The sequence below is a fragment of the Gobius niger genome, assembly GCF_951799975.1.
Source record: "Gobius niger genome assembly, chromosome: 24".
NCBI classification, from domain to species: domain Eukaryota; kingdom Metazoa; phylum Chordata; class Actinopteri; order Gobiiformes; family Gobiidae; genus Gobius; species Gobius niger.
In genome coordinates, this window is record NC_136875.1 from 8,169,848 (window position 1) to 8,190,182 (window position 20,335).

At 43.0% G+C, this 20,335-nt stretch overlaps 1 protein-coding gene and 1 long non-coding RNA gene across 2 annotated transcripts in view; both read right to left on the reverse strand.

The window, feature by feature from the left end:
- LOC306982336 overlaps positions 1-20,335 on the reverse strand; it is a 284,342-nt gene that overhangs the window by 199,146 nt on the left and 64,861 nt on the right. The gene's annotated exons all lie outside the window — the stretch shown is intronic.
- The window catches only part of LOC306982299 (matrix remodeling-associated protein 8-like), a 31,243-nt gene continuing 11,198 nt past the window's right edge, over positions 291-20,335 (reverse strand). The window contains exons 7-12 of the mRNA XM_079582210.1: positions 20,043-20,184; positions 5,444-5,593; positions 5,335-5,359; positions 3,714-3,799; positions 3,563-3,634; positions 291-700 (exon numbers count right to left, since the gene is read on the reverse strand). Of these exons, the coding sequence (XP_079438336.1) occupies positions 678-700; positions 3,563-3,634; positions 3,714-3,799; positions 5,335-5,359; positions 5,444-5,593; positions 20,043-20,184 (498 nt within the window). The 3' untranslated portion in view covers positions 291-677. The remainder of the gene's footprint in view (positions 701-3,562; positions 3,635-3,713; positions 3,800-5,334; positions 5,360-5,443; positions 5,594-20,042; positions 20,185-20,335) is intronic.

Consider the following 20,335-nt stretch of genomic DNA (forward strand, 5'->3'; position numbering starts at 1 on the left):
GTATCAACTCGTCTAAGCTCAGGTAAGAACATATCTCAGTATGGAAAAACGGTGAACTATTCCTTTAAACCTAAATATCTCTAAGAACACTGAAACTGTAAGATTAAGCTATTCTGCCTTGTTTCAAGAATAAAAGCCTTCAAAAACAGTATGTTATTTGTGATTCAAAAACAAACGAAACATAACTTGAGGTGACCATTTTACCGACAAATCTCCAGAGTCCGGTGCGTTGAAATAATCCTGTCAGGTTTGGACTCTTTCCTTTTTCTCCATGTGAAAACGTCCAAAACGAAAGAGTGCTTACAAACATAGCAGGCCGTTAGCGTTAATACTGCCTTAGCAAGAGAGTCGACCGAAAATGAGCAGAAAGGCACTTGGTTACATTCAAAAGACGATACAAATGTCTTCCTTGTTTCAGTATTTAAATTCTTTATAGTGCGGTTGTAGTTTCCTCTGAGCTCCTCTAGATGGCACTCAATCCCTGGGGAGCCTCGTCTTCTCTTTTCAGATTGAAGCAAGGGAGAAAAAAAACGGGTCTATACAACACATACAAAATCACAGGAGTCGATTGGAAACATTATCAATCCTTGGTGGGTTTTAGACGTGTCCGTTCTTGAGCTGGTCTCTGGTTGTGCTTCGCCTCTGGTCCAGCCAGTGACTGACTCCCAGCTGTTCCATCACTTGCGGAACTTTTCCATTTCTGCAGCGGAGTGGGGGGAAACAGAAAGACACAGAAAAATAATAAAGCTGTAAAAAGAGAGAAAATAAAAAAAGAAAGATGTGGGGGGAAACAGCAACCGTTGTCATTGTGTGATTGTCGGATTAGCCAAATACAGGGGCGGACTGGGACTGAAAAACAGCCCTGGACTCTGACCAGCCTGGCCCAAATTAGCGTAATTGTGACTTCCACAAATACATATTTTAACCTCTTACCCCCCGCCTTAACAATAACGAGTGCATTTTCCCCAGTTCGGCTTTTAATTATTATTTTTTTGATTGGTATCATCAGCAAAAAGAACGGGAAAGGTGGTCGTAGAAACAGAAGCAAAATCATTAATATAAATAATAAATAATAATGGTCCCAAAATTGATCCTTGTGGTGCACCATACTCCACGAAATTCCTTTTAGATTCATGTTTTTTTATACCGGGCTTTACCCAAATCTAAAAGCTTCTCGACTGGAGAGCGACAATGTAACGCCTCATTTGAAAGCTAAGACCTACAAAAGTGATGGAAACTTTTCGTCACGTCGCCACATTTTTGTCACATTTTTGTTGTTTTTTTAATTATTTTTTCAATCATTTTTTGTTGTTGTTTTTCTCACGTTTTCAGTTCCATTGGTGATTTTAGAGTCCTAATAATAACGCAGGCAAAAGTCAAAAATATGTTTTAACCCCTTGACTCCCGCTTTTACTGAGCACGTTTCTCCAGTTTTACTCAAATCTATAGGCTTCTCGACTGGAGCTTACAGCCAGGGGTGGAAGAGCACAGAAGGGCCACTGGCTCTAGGGCCACCCATCTGGCCCCTCAATTTTCTCCTTAATCTCTTACCCCCCACCTTAAAGTGATAGTCTGTAAGTTTGCAAAGAGAGGAGAGTGAAATTTGAAAGTAAACTCCTCCCTCCTTGGACCAGAAAGCCCTTCTTAGTTTGCAAAATGAGGAGAGCAGGAACAGAATTTTCAAAAGTAAACCATCAAGCCCCTCCCCCTCCCTCCTGATTGGACCCGACAGGCCGGTTCACAGGAAAACCTCGTCTCATTGGTCGACACGGGAGGATGCTTGACTCTGATTAGCTGCAGAAATCTGGGAAGTGTAACCTGCGAAAACTTTACAAAACCAGGCGGTCGATTTTGCACACAGACTATCACTTTAACTGGGCTTTACCCAAATCTAAAAGCTTAAAAGAAAAGCATCAAAATGGCGACAAAAACTATGATGAAAATGTGCCGGAAGAGCAACGAAAAACACAACAAGAAAGTAAAAAAACAACAAAAAAAGTGACAAAAACGTGATGAAAACACGGCGAAAAGCCATTTAAAAAAAAGTAATGAAAAAGCCACAAAAAAGCCACAAAAAGAGTGACAAAAATGCGGCGACAACATGAATAAAAGTTACAGTCACTTGCTCTCAGTTGCTCTCCAGTCGAGAAGCTTTTAGCTTTGGGTAAAGCCGAACTGGAGAAAATGCACTCAGTTAATGTGGGTGGTTAGAGCTTAAAATATGTCTTTGGAAAAGTGTGCGTTTTCTTAGAGTCCAGGGCCGTTTTTCAGTCCCAGTCCGCCCCTGCTTACGGCCGATACGCCAATGAAACGCCTCGATTGAAAGCTAAGACCTACAAAACTCATCTAAGCTTCTTCCTTAGTTTTGTTTTCATGTTCTAGTCATTTTGGCCACATTCCGTTTTATTAGTGTATTAGTGTCAATGAAAATGTGACCAAAACAGATACAAAAAGCAACAAAAAACAGGAGGGAGGAAGAAGCTTAGATTAGTTTTGAAGGTCTTAGCTTTCAAATGAGGCGTTACACTGTAATGCTCATGATGTGGTAGTCTCGCCAACCAGACTCCGCTTCTTTACAGAAGAGAGTCTGGCAACACTCCATTGCGCGCTTTCAAAGGAAGTGACACAGCGATATGGAGCCTACCGACCAATCAGAGCAGCTCCCTGAACGTCACGTTGTTGCACCTTTGTTTTGTTTTTCAACACAAGAAACCACTTCACGTAATGCTCCGGTATGCTTGTATTCTTAAGTTTTTCTGACATAAACGACAGAAGTCATTTACTGAACTCCGTGTGGCAGGAGCGCCATTGCTAATGTCCGAATTACGACAACTTTCTTGTCGCTGTTTCTGTCGTCACATTCGCTATGTTCTCATTGGCTGCTATAGACACAGACGGCATCTCGTCATAGAAGGGGGCGTGGCTTCGCCGAGGGGGAAAATAGAATCTTTAAAGAAACTTAATTGTCCACTCTTTTTAGCCATTTTCTGGTGGAAAATGAACTTATTTATCACATAAATAAAGTCAAGTGTAAATCGGGCCCATATGGATATTTTCTCACAGCAGATTGTTCAGTAGAAGTGAAAAAACTGCAGTTGTAGCTAGCGCGAGCTAACCGTTAGCATTAGCCCGATGCTAACATGTAGCATTATGTTAGCATTCTCCGTTATTCATGTATTTATGGGCTGTTGAACCACTTTGCTCCTCTCCATGTCTTTGTATCATTATTTAGTAGAAAATATGTTCAGAATTCAGCATTTGTTACAGTAGTTTTTGAATAATTAGAGAAAGTTTAGATTTTTCTTCAACTTGTTTTCCCCCTTAACTGTTTTTAAACATGACCATATATGGGCAATTCCAGAGATGCCGTCTGTATCTATGCGCTTCGGTTGTCCCACATTAGTCCAGACTAGTCTCCTGTTTATTAATGAATAAACATCGGAGATTAGTCTGGATGCCAGGCTAATGATATGGCAGAACAACGTAGAATAAAATCACAAATATTAGAAGAATCTCATTAGTTATGACACAGTGGACAATGAGCTCATGTGTCAGGGTTTACCTTTGTCCAGGTCGATGACTTTGGGCTGGGAGTGTCTGTGGGACTTCTCCCTCAGTAGGTTGTTTTTGTAATCTGAAATAGTCAAATGCAACATCTCGCATGAACCGAACTTTATCTGTTCAAATTCACTTTTTTTCTCCTTCCAACTCACCGAACTGTGGCTCTTCTCGGATGGGCCCGTTCACCTCAGAAACTTCCATCTCGAACTCCTCCGAACTGCTCTCGCTACGACTCGACCTGCAGCGCCGGGAAAAAGAAACACTTGTAAATCCATCACGCGCGATTAGAGGAAATATTCACTTTGTCAAGTTTTTCAGCTCACTCTTTGGACATTTTAACCCCCGCCTTAACCAAGCACATACCTATTACTATTTTTGACACTATTTTCAAGAAGATTTCAGACTGGAGATTAAACATTAAACATGTCCAACATAGAAGCGGACACATCCTGCGTAACTTTTGACTAAAATGTAAGTTAATTTTAGTCGAGATTTAGTCAAAAAAATGGTTTCAATTTTAGTCTAGTTTTAGTCGACTAAATTTAAGACTAATTTAGTCGACTTATATTTATAATATTCATTATAATCATATTTAATCTTGTTCCTCTGCTTCATGGAGCTGCTCCACATGAACAAAGCTCAGAGCTGATCCTTTGGCAGAGAATTTACATGATCTGAGGCTCTTTCAGACGGTCAATAGAAGTTCGATTATTGAAAAAATAATAATCACGATTATTTTTGTCATAATTGAAATCACGATTATTCAAACGATTATTTGTTGCCTTTAAAAAAAATCTATCTTTAATTTATTTATTTATTAATCAAAACACTACACTACACTTTATGTTTTCTGAACAGTCATAAAAGTACAAATGATTTCAAGTTTGCCCTGATTAAAGAGAGGTCCCTGTTTCACACCTGCCCCCTGCTGGCCAGCCCTCACACCTGCGCAAGTAAACTGAGCAGCGCGGCCTGATGACGTCATCACACAGCGCCGTTTGTTTTTATGTCAGACAAAAGCATGAGCCATGGCACGAGAAAAGCGAGGGAAAATAATCCCAGCGCCGTGAAATAATGCAAGTCTGCTTTGCAAAAAAAATTTAAAAAAATAAAATAAATTATAATGGATTTTTTGCGATTATGCTAATTTTGTAATCGTTTACTGTTGTGATCGAAATAGTTTTAGTCCCATGAACAACTTTTAATTTAGTTTTAGTCCAATTTTAGTCGTCAAAAATATCACTTTGACTAAAATTAAGACTAAATATTTTAGTTGACGAAATTAACACGAAATTAACACTGGCCTGGAGCTCCCTCTGCAGGCAGTAGTGGGGATGGTACACTTACACTACATCAAATTGCAAGCCCAGGTAGTCAATTATACGCAATCCACACACACACCTGAACCGACCACATATTCTGCAGTTTGACTTTACCCAAATCTAAAAGCTTCTCGTAAAAAGCATCAAAAACAGCAACAAAGATGAAACAAAAAAGTGATTAAAATGTGATCCCAAAAAAGTGATGGAGAAAGTGACACAAAAGCAACAAAAGACCAGCAAACGAGTGACAAAAATGTGCAGCAACACAGCAACAACACAAGGAAAAAGATCTGTTCTTAGCTTTTAAATGAGGCGTTGCACCGGCCTATACGCTGTAAACTCCAGTTGGAAAGCTTTTAGATTTAGGTAAAGCTGAACTGGAGAAAATACGATGGCAGACTTTGTGGGGAGGACGTCAAACACACCAATAATAAAATAGGCTTGAGCTCACCGAGTTGAAGCCTGAGGGTACGGCTCTGCAAAACAACGAGATGTGGTTAGGAAATGTAGTTTTATTTCAAATCATACTAATACAACTACGTTAATTTCTACATTTCTACCTTTCTTCTTGCGTCGACGTGTGATGAGGAGGATGATGAGCACGATGAAGGCCAGAAGCAAGCAGGAAGTGAGGACGTAGCCCACAGGAAGCAGGAAGTAGTGTCTCTGATCGGGCAGGATCACGTTTATGACTCTCGGAGGCTCAGAATCTGTGGACAATAAAAAAAAAATACATACAACTTAAGTAAAGTATTTGATTACTGAACCAGGGGGTCGCTGGTTCCATTCACACCAGAGGAAATACTGCAGTGGAAAAAGTATACAATAGTCGCATGTCGCATTCTTAAATACAATTTCTCAAATTTGGATAATTTGATCAGTAATGTGAGGCGATACTGAAACTGAGAGGATGAGGAGGAGCTTCTTCCTGAGCCATATGACCTACAGACTGTTGCTTAAATACACTTCACACCGACTCTATAGTGTAGTTTATATTCTTTATCTTACTCTGACATGTTGTGGGGGCTGGACGGTACAAAAGGAACTTTCACTGCACGTCATACTGTATACATAACTTATTACAAATGATGTAAGTGCAAAACCAAAGGTACAATTTCCCTACTTGCCTTAAATGCAACATATTTGTAAGTACAGAAAGAGTGTAGCCGCCTTCTGCTGTGACTATGCTCTTGTTAAGGGATGATGACATCACTCTACTTCCGGGTCCAAAGGTACTTAAAGTGCATATGACCATAGACTGTAAAAAAAATGGACGTCTTCTGCTCACTCCTCCCCGTTTACCAGAATGACCACGGTCGTGGGGGAATTGATGGCGGATTTACAGACTCCCCCTCCCCAGCTCTGACGAAGCATGTTCCTAAAAAGGACATACGGGCGGGATTTTCACCGTAGACTCGGCCCTTGCGTGACGTGTAGCTCGCGCTGCTCCAATGCTAACAGTCCGAGCCTCATTAAGTACGAGATTTCAAAAATTCATATTACGAAAACCAGCCTGGTTTCATATATTGTGACTAACCCAGCGTTATAGTGTTGAAAAAATTGAAACCAGGCGTTAAAGTAGTTTTTAAGGTGTCTAAACTCCAATGCTTTTCAATGGGGGCCTAGTGGCGATATGGAGGTACTACAGCAATCGCAGAGCAATGGCAGCCCCCAAGTTCGTGGTCAAAAAGCAGGGCAGCCAGCGGCCATTGCATATGACACACATTTTATACTCACTACTGCCACCTCAGGTCTTACGTGTAACTGCAGGTTCTATATTAAGCTCGTGCATGACGGCACTTTGGACCTGAAGCAGTGTTAATTTCGTCGACTAAAATATTTAGTCTTAATTTTAGTCAAAGTGATATTTTTACCGACTAAAATTGGACTAAAACTAAATTAAAAGTTTCTCATGAGACTAAAACTGTGACTAAAATGTCCAGATATTTTAGTCGACTTAAATAAGACAAAGTAAAAATGAAAAGGAGAGACTAAAATCATCCAAACTTCTATTGATCGTCTGAAAGAGCCTCAGATCATGTAAATTCACTGCCAAATTTGTGCTTTATTCATGTGGAGCAGCTCCATGAAGTCGAGGACCTTGATTTAATATGATTATAATGAATATTATAAATGCAAAGTCGACTAAATTAGTCTTAAATTTAGTCGACTAAAACTAGACTAAAATTGAAAAGCTTTTTTTGACTAAATCTCGACTAAAATTAAATTACATTTTAGTCAAAAGACTAAAACTAAAATAAAATATGTTGTCAAAATTAACATTGACCTGAAGTAACAACTTTTTGAGTGACAGTGCAGGATTTTAGAGGCAGTTGTGGTGAACAGGTCTGAGCTCATTCTACACTTTAGGGAGCATGGCTGGAACATGTAAGGGGAGGAAAATACTTTGTTTTAACATTTTTAAACTCCGTATAGTCCCTTTAAGTTCTATTCACTACAATGGGGCTTATTCTTTGTACAAAGCTCTTCCTAAATATTACATGTACTCTGGATTTTCATTAGCGATGCTTTCTGACATTAACCATCGACTCCCCCCAAACACAATAAAGACACAATAATTTTTCACTGAAGACATTGTTATTATTAAGTGCAAAACAATTGTTGGCCTTGTGTTGTGAATGTACAAGGACATGAAAATAAAGTTGCTGTTTTCGCTGTGTTTGTCAATTGAACTTTGTACAGTTTGGACCCGGAAGAAGCTTTGTTATCGAGTATCGGTTGTAGGGCATTATAAGTTATAACTAACTTCTTCCTACTCCCTTTGAGCAGCACTAATACCTCTTATGTTGTGAAAAAATCTGTATGTTACATGTATACTATACCTGTATGCGTCTGTTGCTCAAATAAACTAAACTAAACTAGGTTGTTAAGTGTGACAGAGACACTCGATAGACAACTTTATGAATCTCCTGCTGAAATAAAAACAAATAAAGGCCAACACCTAAATAGAAAAATATTCCTTTCTATTTCTCCAGGCAAAATGAAGATGTGTGTCAGAAAAGCCTTAGTCACATCCATAAAGAAGCTCCAAACGAGGAGATGTCTGAGTCTCCCTACGTGCCACACCACCTCAGTCACTTCCTGGTTTAGAGACAAATCCACATTAGTCCCAAAGTCGGCGAGCGGAGAGAAGGGGAGGGGAGGGGCGCAGCTGTGGACTCAGACATACTTCAGAGCCAAATGAAGTCCAGATCCGGTTCTGCTGACATTGACTTTTCCTGGCACCGAAACAAAGAAACACCAGAGCGAGAGGCTTCTGCACTGGAAGTACAGTCAGAGGAAGCTCACATATACGGCTTCATATGTACAGATGTGAAAACGGGCCGATCGTACTGCTCATCGTGAGGGCGTTGTTGTTGCCCCTTTAAAGAAAAATCACAGTTTATTTGTATCCAGGGATGTTCAACAGTCCGGCAAAGTAATCTGTGTTTCTGAAAAGCATTCAAATATGTAAAATCCAGGGAGATGAAGTCTGCTGGGTCTGCCGCGCATCTGTTTGGATTTGTTTTGGTGAAGGATTCTGTTTACAATATACAATATGTGCCTCGGTGGAGGAGGCAGGCGATAAAGTACTTAATACTTTTACGTTGCTACATTTTAGACTTAAGAGCCTTTACTTTGTACTCCACTGTATTTCTGACCTGGATTAAAGGGCAAAGTATTTGACGTATGGTTCATTTATTTTCTCTTTTTGACTTAAAGAGACTAGATGCAAGTTGGTCATTTTATACTCACTACTGCCCCCTCAGGTCTGACGTGTAACTGCAGTCTCTACATTAAGCTCGTGCATGACGGCACTTCGGACCTGAAGTAACAGCTTTTTGAGAGTGCAGGATTTTAGAGGCAGTTGTGGTGAACAGGGATGGGCGATACCACATTTTTTGGAATCGATACGATACCGATACTTTTGGGGTCATTTTTGTCAATACCGATACCGATACTGGTCATTTCATATGGGTGAATGTATTTCAATCAATATACATTTCTAAAATTGGTTATTTTATATAATTAACTGGTCAATTAAAATTATATTACTTTAACTGGTTAATTAAATGACAAACAGAGCCTAAACCAGAATGATATGCCTGGCTCAGTTCAATCCTTGTTGTGACTGTTTTGGCTCAGAACAAAGAAATAAATCATCCTTTTGTGTTGATAATTGCTGCCCCGCCTTCTTTTTACATATGCAAATTACTATCGATACTTTTTGCCCAATATCGATACTTAAAAAGTAGCCGCTTGGTATCGATATATCAATACTTTGGTATCGGTCCGCCCATCCCTAGTGGTGAACAGGTCTGAGCTCATTCTACACACTATAACATGGCTGGAACATGGAGGGGGAAGAAAATACGTAGTTTTAAAAAGTTTTAAAAACACTGTATAGTCCCTTTAACAAACGCTGAAATATGAATATAGTTTCTACAAAATAAAGAAACAACGACATGGAGAGGAGCAAAGTGGTTCAATAGCCCATAAATACATAAATAACAGGCTAATGCTACCGATTAGCTAGAGCTAGCTACAACTGCTGTTTTTTTCACTTCTACTGAACCCGATTTACACTTGACTCTATTTATGTGTGATAAATACAGTGCCTCTCGAAAGTATTCATACACCTTGAACATTTGCACATTTTCTGAGTGCATTAAATTGCCTTTATAACATTCCTCATGACTCCAGAAGGTTCACACCTTGGCCTAACGGTTAAATAGAGGCCACCTGTGTGTAATCTACTCTCAGTTTAATTTCAGCTGTTCTTTCAGGCCCTCAGAGCTGTGGTCGGAGTGTGTTGGTCACTAAACAACATCATGAAGGCCAAGGAGCACCAGAGAGGTCAGGGATAAAGCTGTGGAGAAGTTTAAAGCAGCCTTAAGTTATACAAAGATTTCCCAAGATTTAAACATCTCACGGAGCAACTGTTCAATCCATCATTCAGAAATGGAAAGAGTAAAGCACCACTGCCAACTTACCAAGACACGTCTGTTCACGTAAACTAACAAACTGAACAAGGAGAACACGGGTAAGAAATACAACCAAGTGCCCCAAGATAACTCTGGAGGAGCTGTGAAGTCCTGCCGCTGAGCTGGGGGAATCTGTACATGGGACAACTATAAGTCGTACTCTACACAAATCTGGCCTTCATGGACGAGTGGAAGAAGAAAGACATTATTGAAAGGAGGCCATAAGAAATCCCGTTTGAAGTTTGCTGAAGTCATATGGAGGACACAGCTCCATGTGGAAGAAGGAGCTTTGGTCAGATGAGAGACAAATATACGGGGGGAGCATCATGCTGTGGGGCTGCTTTTCCTCAGCGGGGACTGGGGAGATTGTAAGAATAGTTGGGAACATGGATGGAGCCAAATATGGGGACATTTTGGAGGAAAACCTGTAAGAGAACTGAGGCTGGGGCGGAGATTCACCTTCAGCAGGACAATGACCCTAAACACAAAGATAAATCTACAATGGAATGGTTTAAAAAAAAAAACATATTAATGTGTTCGAATGGCCCAGTCAAAGCCCTGACCTAAATCCTATTGAAAATCTGTGGAAAGACCTGAAAACTGCTGCTCACAAACGCTCTCCTTCTAATGTGACAGCGCTTGAGTTGTTTTGTAAAGAGGAATTTGAAACAGATTTGAGGCACGAGAGGACAGGTGGCAGGCTTGTTTATGTCCTGAGCTCACGTTTGATCTCATGGGGGTGTCACATGTGATGCAAATTCTTACAAAAAACATGTGTGCTTTCTCATTCCGTCTCACACTTGTCAGATTGGTTTCATCTGTTCATACAGGAGTGGGATTGTTAATTGTGGAAAAATTCCCTTATGTGCACAAACGGACCCGCCTCTGATCACTATCAACCGCTGTTATTTGCTTTGACGTGCTATTTATAATGATACATGTGAAATCCATATTTAAATTGAAAAGTACTATGTAGAAGCCCTCAGTGTAGTCTTGGCTCTGTACAACAACAAAAAAAAATCTCCAAACATACATGAGCTGAAGTCCTGGTTTAGTGCCCCCTTTCTTTGCAGCTGTTGGACAGATGTGCTCCGTGGAGCTGAGGCAGTGGAAACATCGGGGCCGAACAAACAAACCTGAGAATGTGGGACTTTTACAGAGGCCGAAACAGAAAGAGACGCATTTTTAGACCTGGGTTTGACCTGCGTTGGTCCTTAGAGAATACTGGACCAAACAGAGGAGGAGACAGAAGGAGTTACAAGAGTCCAGTGACTCGTGGAAAATGTACCATTGGAGCCAAATCAAACAGGAGGAGACTGTGGAGAAGAAACAAGACTGAAAAGATAAGCTAATCATATTTGGCACAAGTAATATTGATATTTTAACGCATTTCTCATAACATGGGGGAAGCACAATATGTTGTTATGACGTCCCGATAACTCCGCCATTTTGAGGACCGAAGTGGAATTATGCCACTACAACAATCAGGATGAAAATAAAGGAGAACTGACTGTAATATTTGTATGTGATCGCAGTCATGGCTGAAGACGATAATGGGTACGACCTCAGAGCACCAGAATTTTGCCAAAGATCTGCTTTCACCCCTCAAAGTAAATGACGGTATTGAAAAGGAAGCAAAAAAACCCTTCTCTTGGACTTTTTACCCTCTGTGGTGTCAACAGAGTCAGTGTTTAAGCTGCACAAGGCCAAGGCCGTGGGAACCCAGGGTGCTGAGGGCGCTGCAGCACCCCCTGGTGGATAGTTTGTGAACTGCAAGGCAATATTAACCCCTTAACTCCCACCTGAACCGAGCACATTTTCTCCAGTTTGGCTTTACCCCAATCCAAAAGCTTCTGGAAAAAAGGTGTGAATATAGCAACAAAACTGAGACGAAAACAAGGATGAAAATGTGAAAAAAGTGAGAAAACATTGATGAAAAAGTGACAAAAAATGAACAAAAATTTGACAAAAAAATGAGAAAAAATGGACGAAAAATGGAGGAAAAAATGGACGAAAAAGTGACAAAAAAGTGACAAAAGATTGCAGAAAAAGTGACAAAAAATGGACAAAAAAGGACAAAAATGGACAAAAATTTGACAAAAAAATTAGAAAAAAGTTGACGAAAAAGTGATAAGAATTTGATTTAAAAAAATGTGAATAATTTGACGAAAAAGTGACAAAAAAGTCACGAAAATTTGACAAAAATGAGACGACGGCCCAACAAAAAAAGTGATGAAAAAAAAATCTGATATGAGGAAAAAGATCAATTTACTTTTGTAGGTCTTTCAAATGAGGCGTTACACTGGCCTACAGGATTTGGGTAAAGCTGAACTGGAGAAAACGCTCTCGGTTCAGGCGGGAGTTAAGAGGTTAATAAATAAGATTTATGCACAGAAAAAGTATTTTGGGGGTAAATTTTGTCCCTCAGCGCCCCCTAACTAAAATATCTTCCCACGGCTCTGCACAAGCATGCTATCGCGGTTAGCATGTAGCGTAGCAGCCAGACGTCCCCAAGATGGTGGCCATAACAACAAGCATGTACTGTATATGGCATCTTTCATTGTAAAATCAGTGAGGTTATCTATCTGGCTAAGGATGAACACCGTGTTTTGCCTAAAAATGCAAAACACGTGGGAACTAAAGTGTGACATAACCTCGGGTGAGACCTAAATGCTGTGGTTGGTGCACGGCAGTAGCTACAGCGAAAGGCAGGAGGACAGAACGGTACAGAAAGGTAAGCTTGATCCTCAGGAAGATAAATTAGCCACGCTGCACAGAAAGATCACCCACAATCGCCACAGTGCATTGACTGGTAATGAATGGGAGAGATGGAGGAGAGAAGTCCAACAGTGAGGAGGGCAGATTCCAGGGCAGGTGAAGTCGACTGGGCTCAGTCCTTTCTCTGCCTCCCTCTTTCCCCTTAATTCTCTGCCCTCCGCTCCTCTCTCTCTCGCTCTCGCTCCGTCTCTCTCTCCCTCCTCTCTCTCTCTCTCTCCTCTCTTTCCTCTCTCTCCCTCCTCTCTCTCTCTCTCTCCCTCCTCTCTCTCTCTCCTCCTCTCTCTCTTCTCTCTCTCCCTCCTCTCTCTCTCTCCCTCCTCTCTCTCTCTCTCCCTCCTCTCTCTCTCTCCCTCTCTCTCTCTCTCTCTCTCCCTCCTCTCTCTCTCAGCCCTCCTCTCTCTCTCTCTCCTTCCCTCCTCTCTCTCTCTCCCTCCTCTCTTTCTCTCCCTCCCTCCTCTCTTTCTCTCTCTCCCTCCTCTCTCTCTCTCTCTCTCTCCCTCCTCTCTCTCTCTCCCTCCTCTCTCTCTCTCGCTCTCCCTCCTCTCTTTCTCTCTCTCCCTCCTCTCTCTCTCTCCCTCCTCTCTCTCTCTCTCTCCCTCCTCTCTCTCTCTCCCTCCTCTCTCTCTCTCTCTCCCTCCTCTCTCTCTCTCTCTCCCTCCTCTCTTTCTCTCTCTCCCTCCTCTCTCTCTCTCTCTCCCTCCTCTCTCTCTCTCCTCCCTTCTCTCTCTCTCTCTCTCCCTCCTCTCTTTCTCTCTCTCTCCTCCTCTCTCTCTCTCTCTCCCTCCTCTCTTTCTCTCCCTCCCTCCTCTCTTTCTTTCTCTCCCTCCTCTCTCTCTCTCTCTCTCGCTCCTCTCTCTCTCCCTCCTCTCTCTCTCCCTCCTCTCTTTCTCTCCCTCCCTCCTCTCTTTCTTTCTCTCCCTTCCTCTCTCTCTCTCTCTCTCGCCTCCTCTCTCCCCCTCTCTCTCTCCCCCCTCTTCTCTCCCCCTCCTCCTTCTCTCTCTCCCCCTCTCTCTCTCTCTCCGCTCCTCTCTCTCTCCCTCCTCTCTCTCCCTCCCTCCTCTCTCCTCTCTCTCTCCTCGCCTCTCTCTCTCTCTCTCCCTCCTCTCTCTCTCTCTCTCCCTCCTCTCTCTCTCTCTCTCCCTCCTCTCTCTCTCTCTCTCTCTCTCCCTCCTCTCTCTCTCTCTCTCCCTCCTCTCTCTCTCCCTCCTCTCTCTCTCTCTCTCTCCCTCCTCTCTCTCTCTCCTCTCTCTCTCCCTCCTCTCTCTCTCTCTCTCCCTCCTCTCTCTCTCTCCCTCCTCTCTCTCTCTCCTCCTCTCTCTCTCTCCCTCCTCTCTCTCTCTCCCTCCTCTCTCTCTCCCTCCTCTCTCTCTCTCTCTCCCTCCTCGCTCTCTCTCCCTCCTCTCTCTCTCTCCCTCCTCTCTCTCTCCCTCCTCTCTCTCTCTCCCTCGATCTCTCTCTCTCCCTCCTCTCTCTCTCCCTCCTCTCTCTCTCTCTCTCCCTCCTCTCTCTCTCTCCCTCCTCTCTCTCTCTCCCTCCTCTCTCTCTCTCCCTCCTCTCTCTCTCCCTCCTCTCTCTCTCTCTCTCCTCCTCTCTCTCTCTCCCCCTCCTCTCTCTCTCTCCCTCCTCTCTCTCTCTCCCTCCTCTCTCTCTCTCCCTCCTCTCTCTCTCTCCCTCCTCTCTCTCTCTCCCTCCTCTCTCTCTCCCTCCTCTCTCTCTCCCTCCTCTCTCTCTCTCTCTCCCTCCTCTCTCTCTCTCCCTCCTCTCTCTCTCCCTCCTCTCTCTCTCTCTCTCCCTCCTCTCTCTCTCTCCCCCTCCTCTCTCTCTCTCCCTCCTCTCTCTCTCTCCCTCCTCTCTCTCTCTCCCTCCTCTCTCTCTCTCCCCTCCTCTCTCTCTCTCTCCCCCTCCTCTCTCTCTCTCCCTCCTCTCTCTCTCTCCCTCCTCTCTCTCTCCCCCTCCTCTCTCTCTCTCCCTCCTCTCTCTCTCTCCCCCTCCTCTCTCTCTCTCCCTCCTCTCTCTCTCTCTCTCCTCTCTCTCCCTCCTCTCTCTCTCTCCCCTCTCTCCTCTCTACCTCCTCTCTCTCTCTCTCTCCTCTCTCTACCTCCTCTCTCTCTCTCTCCTCTCTCTCCCTCCTCTCTCTCCCTCCTCTCTCTCTCTCTCCCCTCTCTACCTCCTCTCTACCTCCTCTCTCTCTCTCCTCTCTCCCTCCTCTCTCTCTCCTCTCTCTCTCTCCTCTCTCTCTCTCCCTCCTCTCTCTCTCTCCTCTCTACCTCCTCTCTCTCTCTCCTCTCTCTCTCTCCCTCCTCTCTCTCTCTCCTCTCTCTCTCTCCCTCCTCTCTCTCTCTCCTCTCTCTCCTCTCTCTCTCCTCTCTCTCTCTCCTCTCTCTCTCTCCCTCCTCTCTCTCTCTCCTCTCTCTCCTCTCTCCCTCCTCTCGCTCTCTCCTCTCTCTCCTCTCTCCCTCCTCTCTCTAATGTCTCTCCTCTCTACCTCCTCTCTACCTCCGCTCTCTCCCCTCTTTCCCTCGTCTCTCCCTCCTCTCTCTCCCCCTCTCGCCCTCCTCTTTCTCTCCCCTCTCCCCTCCCTCCTCTCTCGCTCACTCCCTTCTCTCTTTCTTTCTCTCCCTCCATTTCCTCCTCTCTCTCTCCCTTCTCTTTGTCTTTCCCTCTCTCTCTCTCTCTCTCTCTCTCTCTCTCTTTCTCTCTCCCTCCCCTTTCTCCCTCCCTTCTCTTCCCCCCTACCCTCTCTGGCGCACACACTCTCAGGCGTAGCTGACCACAGGCATCCCTCCTTCTGAACTGGATGAATTTTCCCACATCGATGCTTGAATGTCATGTCAGTTCTACACAAAGCTCCGCATCACAGACCCTTAGTTTCCTCCTAAAAGGACTCAGTGAAGTCCCGGTTTGTTTGCGTTCAACGATAAAAAAGAATCACCGCCATTTTCCCCCCCCCAACATTTCTGCCAGTAATCTATTCACCTGCAGCTGCCTCGTCATTTTTTGAAAACTCTCCTCCAACACTTACTGAGAAACGAGCTGCAACAAAGCATTAGCCTTAACGACAAAACCAGGCTTTGTCCCGAAAGAGTAAGACACAAGAAGTCATGAAAAAGAGTGCAGGGAGGAGCTGAGGAGGGGTTCTGGGTCTGGAAGTGCTGACAGTGCAAAGAGGGAAAATGTCAAAAAGAAAAGGAGAAAAAAAAGCATAAGAAATGTGGAAGGAGAGCAGGGTTTTCCCCCACGGCGCTGTAACGGGAGGGTCAGCGTTACAAGACACGCACAGGACAAGAACAAAGCTGTTTCCCAATTCAGGCGACATCACATACACTAAACGCAATATCTCTTTACTCCTTTGGTCTCCCTCTTCTCTCTCCACGTCCCTCATTCTTCTCCATCTTTCCTTGTCTCATAGATCTATGAGTTGGTTTGTCTAAAAAATACAAATAATCCTAATCCTAGCCCTAATGGCTTTACCCCAGTCCAAAAGCTTCTGGAAAAAAAAGCAGTGAAAATAGCAATAAAACAATGATGGAAATGTGACAAAAAAGTGAGAAAACATTGATAAAAAAGTGACGAAAAATGTATGAAAAAGTGGCAAAAATGTCACAAGAAATTGACAAAAAGTGGACGAAAAAATGACAAAAATGTAACAGAAAAATTACAAAAAATTGATAGAAAATGTGCCAAAAAAGTGACAAAAATGTGACAAAAAATGGATTCAAAATGGACGAAAAAATGGACGAAAAAATAACAAAAATGTGAAAAAAAATTACAAAAAGTGACAAAAATGTGACAAAAAATTGATGAAAAATTTACGAAAAATTTACCAAAAAAAATAACAAAAATTGGATACAAAATGACAAAAAAATTACAAAATGTGACAAAAATGTGACAAAAAATGGATTAAAAATGGACGAAAAAATGGACGAAAAAATAACAAAAATGTGATAAAAAATTACAAAAAAAAACACCCGACAAAAAAATGTTGGAAAAAAAAATCTGATGACGTGAGGAAAAAGATCCTCTCGGTTCAGGCGGGAGTTAAGAGGTTAACCATTTCCCTGGCCCTAACCTTAATTTGTGTCTCACGTTTTCACAGCAGACTGTCCCTCCGGAGCAGACGATCTAGCACTAACCTTGCGGGGAAGGGAACATGGCACCTTATGGTTATGCTTTTTAGCTCCCAGTTGGAATGGGGGAAAAAAGGTAATATTTGGATTCATTTTATGGAGTATTTCTACTATTTGTGTATGGATGTTTATATTGTAAATAGTTTTGCTTTTAGCTCTTACGGTGGTCACTGTGTACTAAATGGAAATAAAGAAGGAAAATTCCTTGTCTCTCCCCTCCTCCTCCTCCTCTCTCTTTCCTTCACAAATATTCAAAGACTCCATATATTTATTTTCCTTCCCATCCTTTCACTTCCTCCGACTGCCTCTCCTCCCAAACTCCAAAGGCACGCAGCTTCAGAATGGGTAATTCAAACAAATGTGGTTTTCATTTGAAAAGCGACATGCAGGAGACTCCGAGCGTCATTAGTGGCGTTTTTTCCCCATTGACTCGGACAAAGAATCCAGGACGAACCAGTGGAAGGAAATTGTTTTAGATCGGTCAAGGAGCTGGCTGCTGTTCAGAGCCAGATGCTGGGCCACAGGCAGGGGCGGACTGGCCATATGTCCATAGATAAAGACGGCATCTCGTCATAGAAGGGGGCGTGGCTTCGCCGAGGGGGAAAATAGAATCTTTAGAGAAACACAATTTTCCCTCTTTTTTGCCATTTTCTGGTGGAATATCAACTTATTTATCACATAAATAAAGTCAAATGTAAATCAGGTCCATATGGATGTTTTCTCACAGCAGATTGTTCAGTAGAAGTGAAAAAACGGCAGTTGTAGCAAGCGCTAGCTAACCGTTAGCATTAGCCCGATGCTAAATTGTAGCATGAAGTTAGCATTCTCCGTTATTCATGTATTTATGGGCTGTTGAACCACTTTGCTTCTCCCCATGTCTTTGTTTCTTTATTTAGTAGAAACTATATTCATAATTCAGCATTTGTTAAAGTAGTTTTTGAATAATTAGACAAAGTTTAGATTTTTTCAAAATTGTTTTCCCCCTTAACTGTTTTCAAACATGACCATATATGGGCGATTCCAGAGATGCCGTCTGTATCTATTCTGGAAGAGCACAGAAGGGCCACTGGCTCTAGGGCCACTAGTCCCGCCTCAACCGAGCTTTACCCAAATCTAAAAGCTAACAAGAAAAGCATCAAAATAGCGAGAAAAAGAGGATGAAAAATCAACAAAAACATGAGAAAAACACAACAAAAAATGATAGAAAAAATCATTAAAATATGACAAAAATGTGGCGACGTGACGAAAAGCTTCCGTCACTTTTGTAGGTCTTAGCTTTCAAATGAGGCGTTACATTGTTGATCTCCAGTCGAGAAGCTTTTAGATTTGGGTAAAGCCCAGTATAAAAAAAACATGAATCTAAAAGGAATTCCGTGGAGTATGGCGTACCACAAGGTTGAATTTTGGGACCATTATTATTTATTATTTATATTAATGATTTTGCTTCTGTTTCTACGACCACCTTTCCCGTTCTTTTTGCTGATGATACCAGTCAAATAAATAATGATAAAAAGCCGAACTGGGGAAAATGCACTCCTTATTGTTAAGGCGGGTGGTAAGAGGTTAAAATATGTATTTGTGGAAGTCACAATTACGCTAATTTGGCTGGTCAGAGTCCCGGGCTGTTTTTCAGTCCCAGTCCAGCCCCTGGCCACAGATCTGTTTCTGTTGCTCCACAGAGTGTTTATATCATAAGCTATTTAACCTCTTAACCCCCACCTAGACCAAGAACATTCTCAAAAAAGCATTGTGGCTGTGTGAGTGGTCAACATGGCGATCACGGTGGTCTCTACAACACACCAGGATCAATTGTTTTGTAGGCTTTTTGGCGAGAGCGTCCGTCAGCAGTGAAACCTTCCGAACAATTGATCCTCTTGAGCGTCTTAGGGCGCACTCACACTTGACATCCGAACCGTGCCACTCTCCAGCTCGTTTGAGGAAAGGCCTGGATGCCCCGAACGGCCCGCGCTCACACTTACACAAACGAACCGAGCCGTGGCCGAACACGAGGAGTTGTTTACAAGTGTACGTGAGCAGCAGCAGCAACATAAAAAACGGAAAGGAAAAAAAAACCTATAGCTACAGCTGCGTGAAATAATGTCTATGAGCCCCTGTCAAATCACTCCACTTTTCTTTGCATTTTACAACAGTTTAACAAAAATGGCTATGGTGAAAACAATAGTCGATTTTAATAAAGCAGAGAAATAGAGAGTGCGCGTCCCTCTGTCCCGCTCAGCTGAGGCGGGGGGTGGAGCAGCACCTGAGCCTTTCTTTGGAGTCATATACAGCCTTCAAAACAACGCTACGAGAACAGAAGATCTGACGCTCAGTTTATGTCATCCATTGCTGCTTCGGCCACTGGTTAAACAGCTTTATGTTGGTGAACTCCTGGAAGTCTACGCTTTACGTTACGACAAAGCACTTAACACGAACGCGCACCAAAATCACAAGCGATAAAAGCACCCGCAGGTTTTATCTGTCCCACTAAAGCCTGCGGTCAAACCGGGTACAGTAGCAGAGAAGCTCGGACACAGGGCGGGAGAAGCGCAGCCGCTCTGGCCCACCTCCTCTAAGCGTCAAGTAAAGGCGTCATGCTGACCACTCATACAGCCGCTGGGTCACTACAGGGTAAAACACACACAAATATTTAAAAAAAATCCACATAAACAAACCTTTTGGTGTGAGAGCGACTTGATATGAAAGCAGACATACTGTATTATTGTTATAAATTGTTATAAAGTTATTCTCTATTTTGCTTCATTCACGCAGTTTGACTGGTTGTTTCTTCTTCCACTGCTAAAGCACCCTGATCTGCGTCTCAGAGCGACCCCAGAACTGTCCACCATATTTTCAAAGCCCATAATCCACGACCGATCCTGTATTGCGCTTATAGTGTGTTCATCACGACGCCCTAGGTTTACAGGCAACCGTTAGTTGAAAGTGAAATCTCGTTTTCACAGTTTTACAACCTGCTAATCGCACAACTGCCGACAATTCCAACTACTTCAACCTCTCGCCGCCCACTTTAACTGAGCTCATTTCCTCCAGTTCTGCTTTACCCAAATCTAGAAGCTTCTCGACTGTAGAGTTTACAGACTATAGGCCGGTGCGGTGCCTGTTTGAAAGCTAAGACCTACATTTTTGAAGCTTTTGTCATGTTTTCTAACATTTTTCTGGACTGTTTTGTCACTTTTTTGTTGAACTGGAGAAAATGTGCTCGGTTCAGGTGTGGGTTAATACGTAAATGTGTGTTTTTGTTTTGTGCTCACCCTTGTCTTCGCTGGGCAGGGCTCGGGCTGCGTTGGTGGGCTGGACCACTGGAGGATCCACTCTGAGCTGGAACTGTCTCCTCTCGTGCAGGCCGCAGTAGTGATGGTGCAGGTGACAGGAGTACAGCCCCTCGTCCGTGGGCTGAAAACACAAACACATGAGGGACTGTGTGAAAAAGTGAAGCTCATGATTGGTATCTGTGGGTGCGGGTTTTGCCAGGTGCGGTTGGAGGAATTTGAAAGTGAGACCGTTTGGAAATAACGTGTGGGCCTCGCTCTGAAAATAGCAGAAA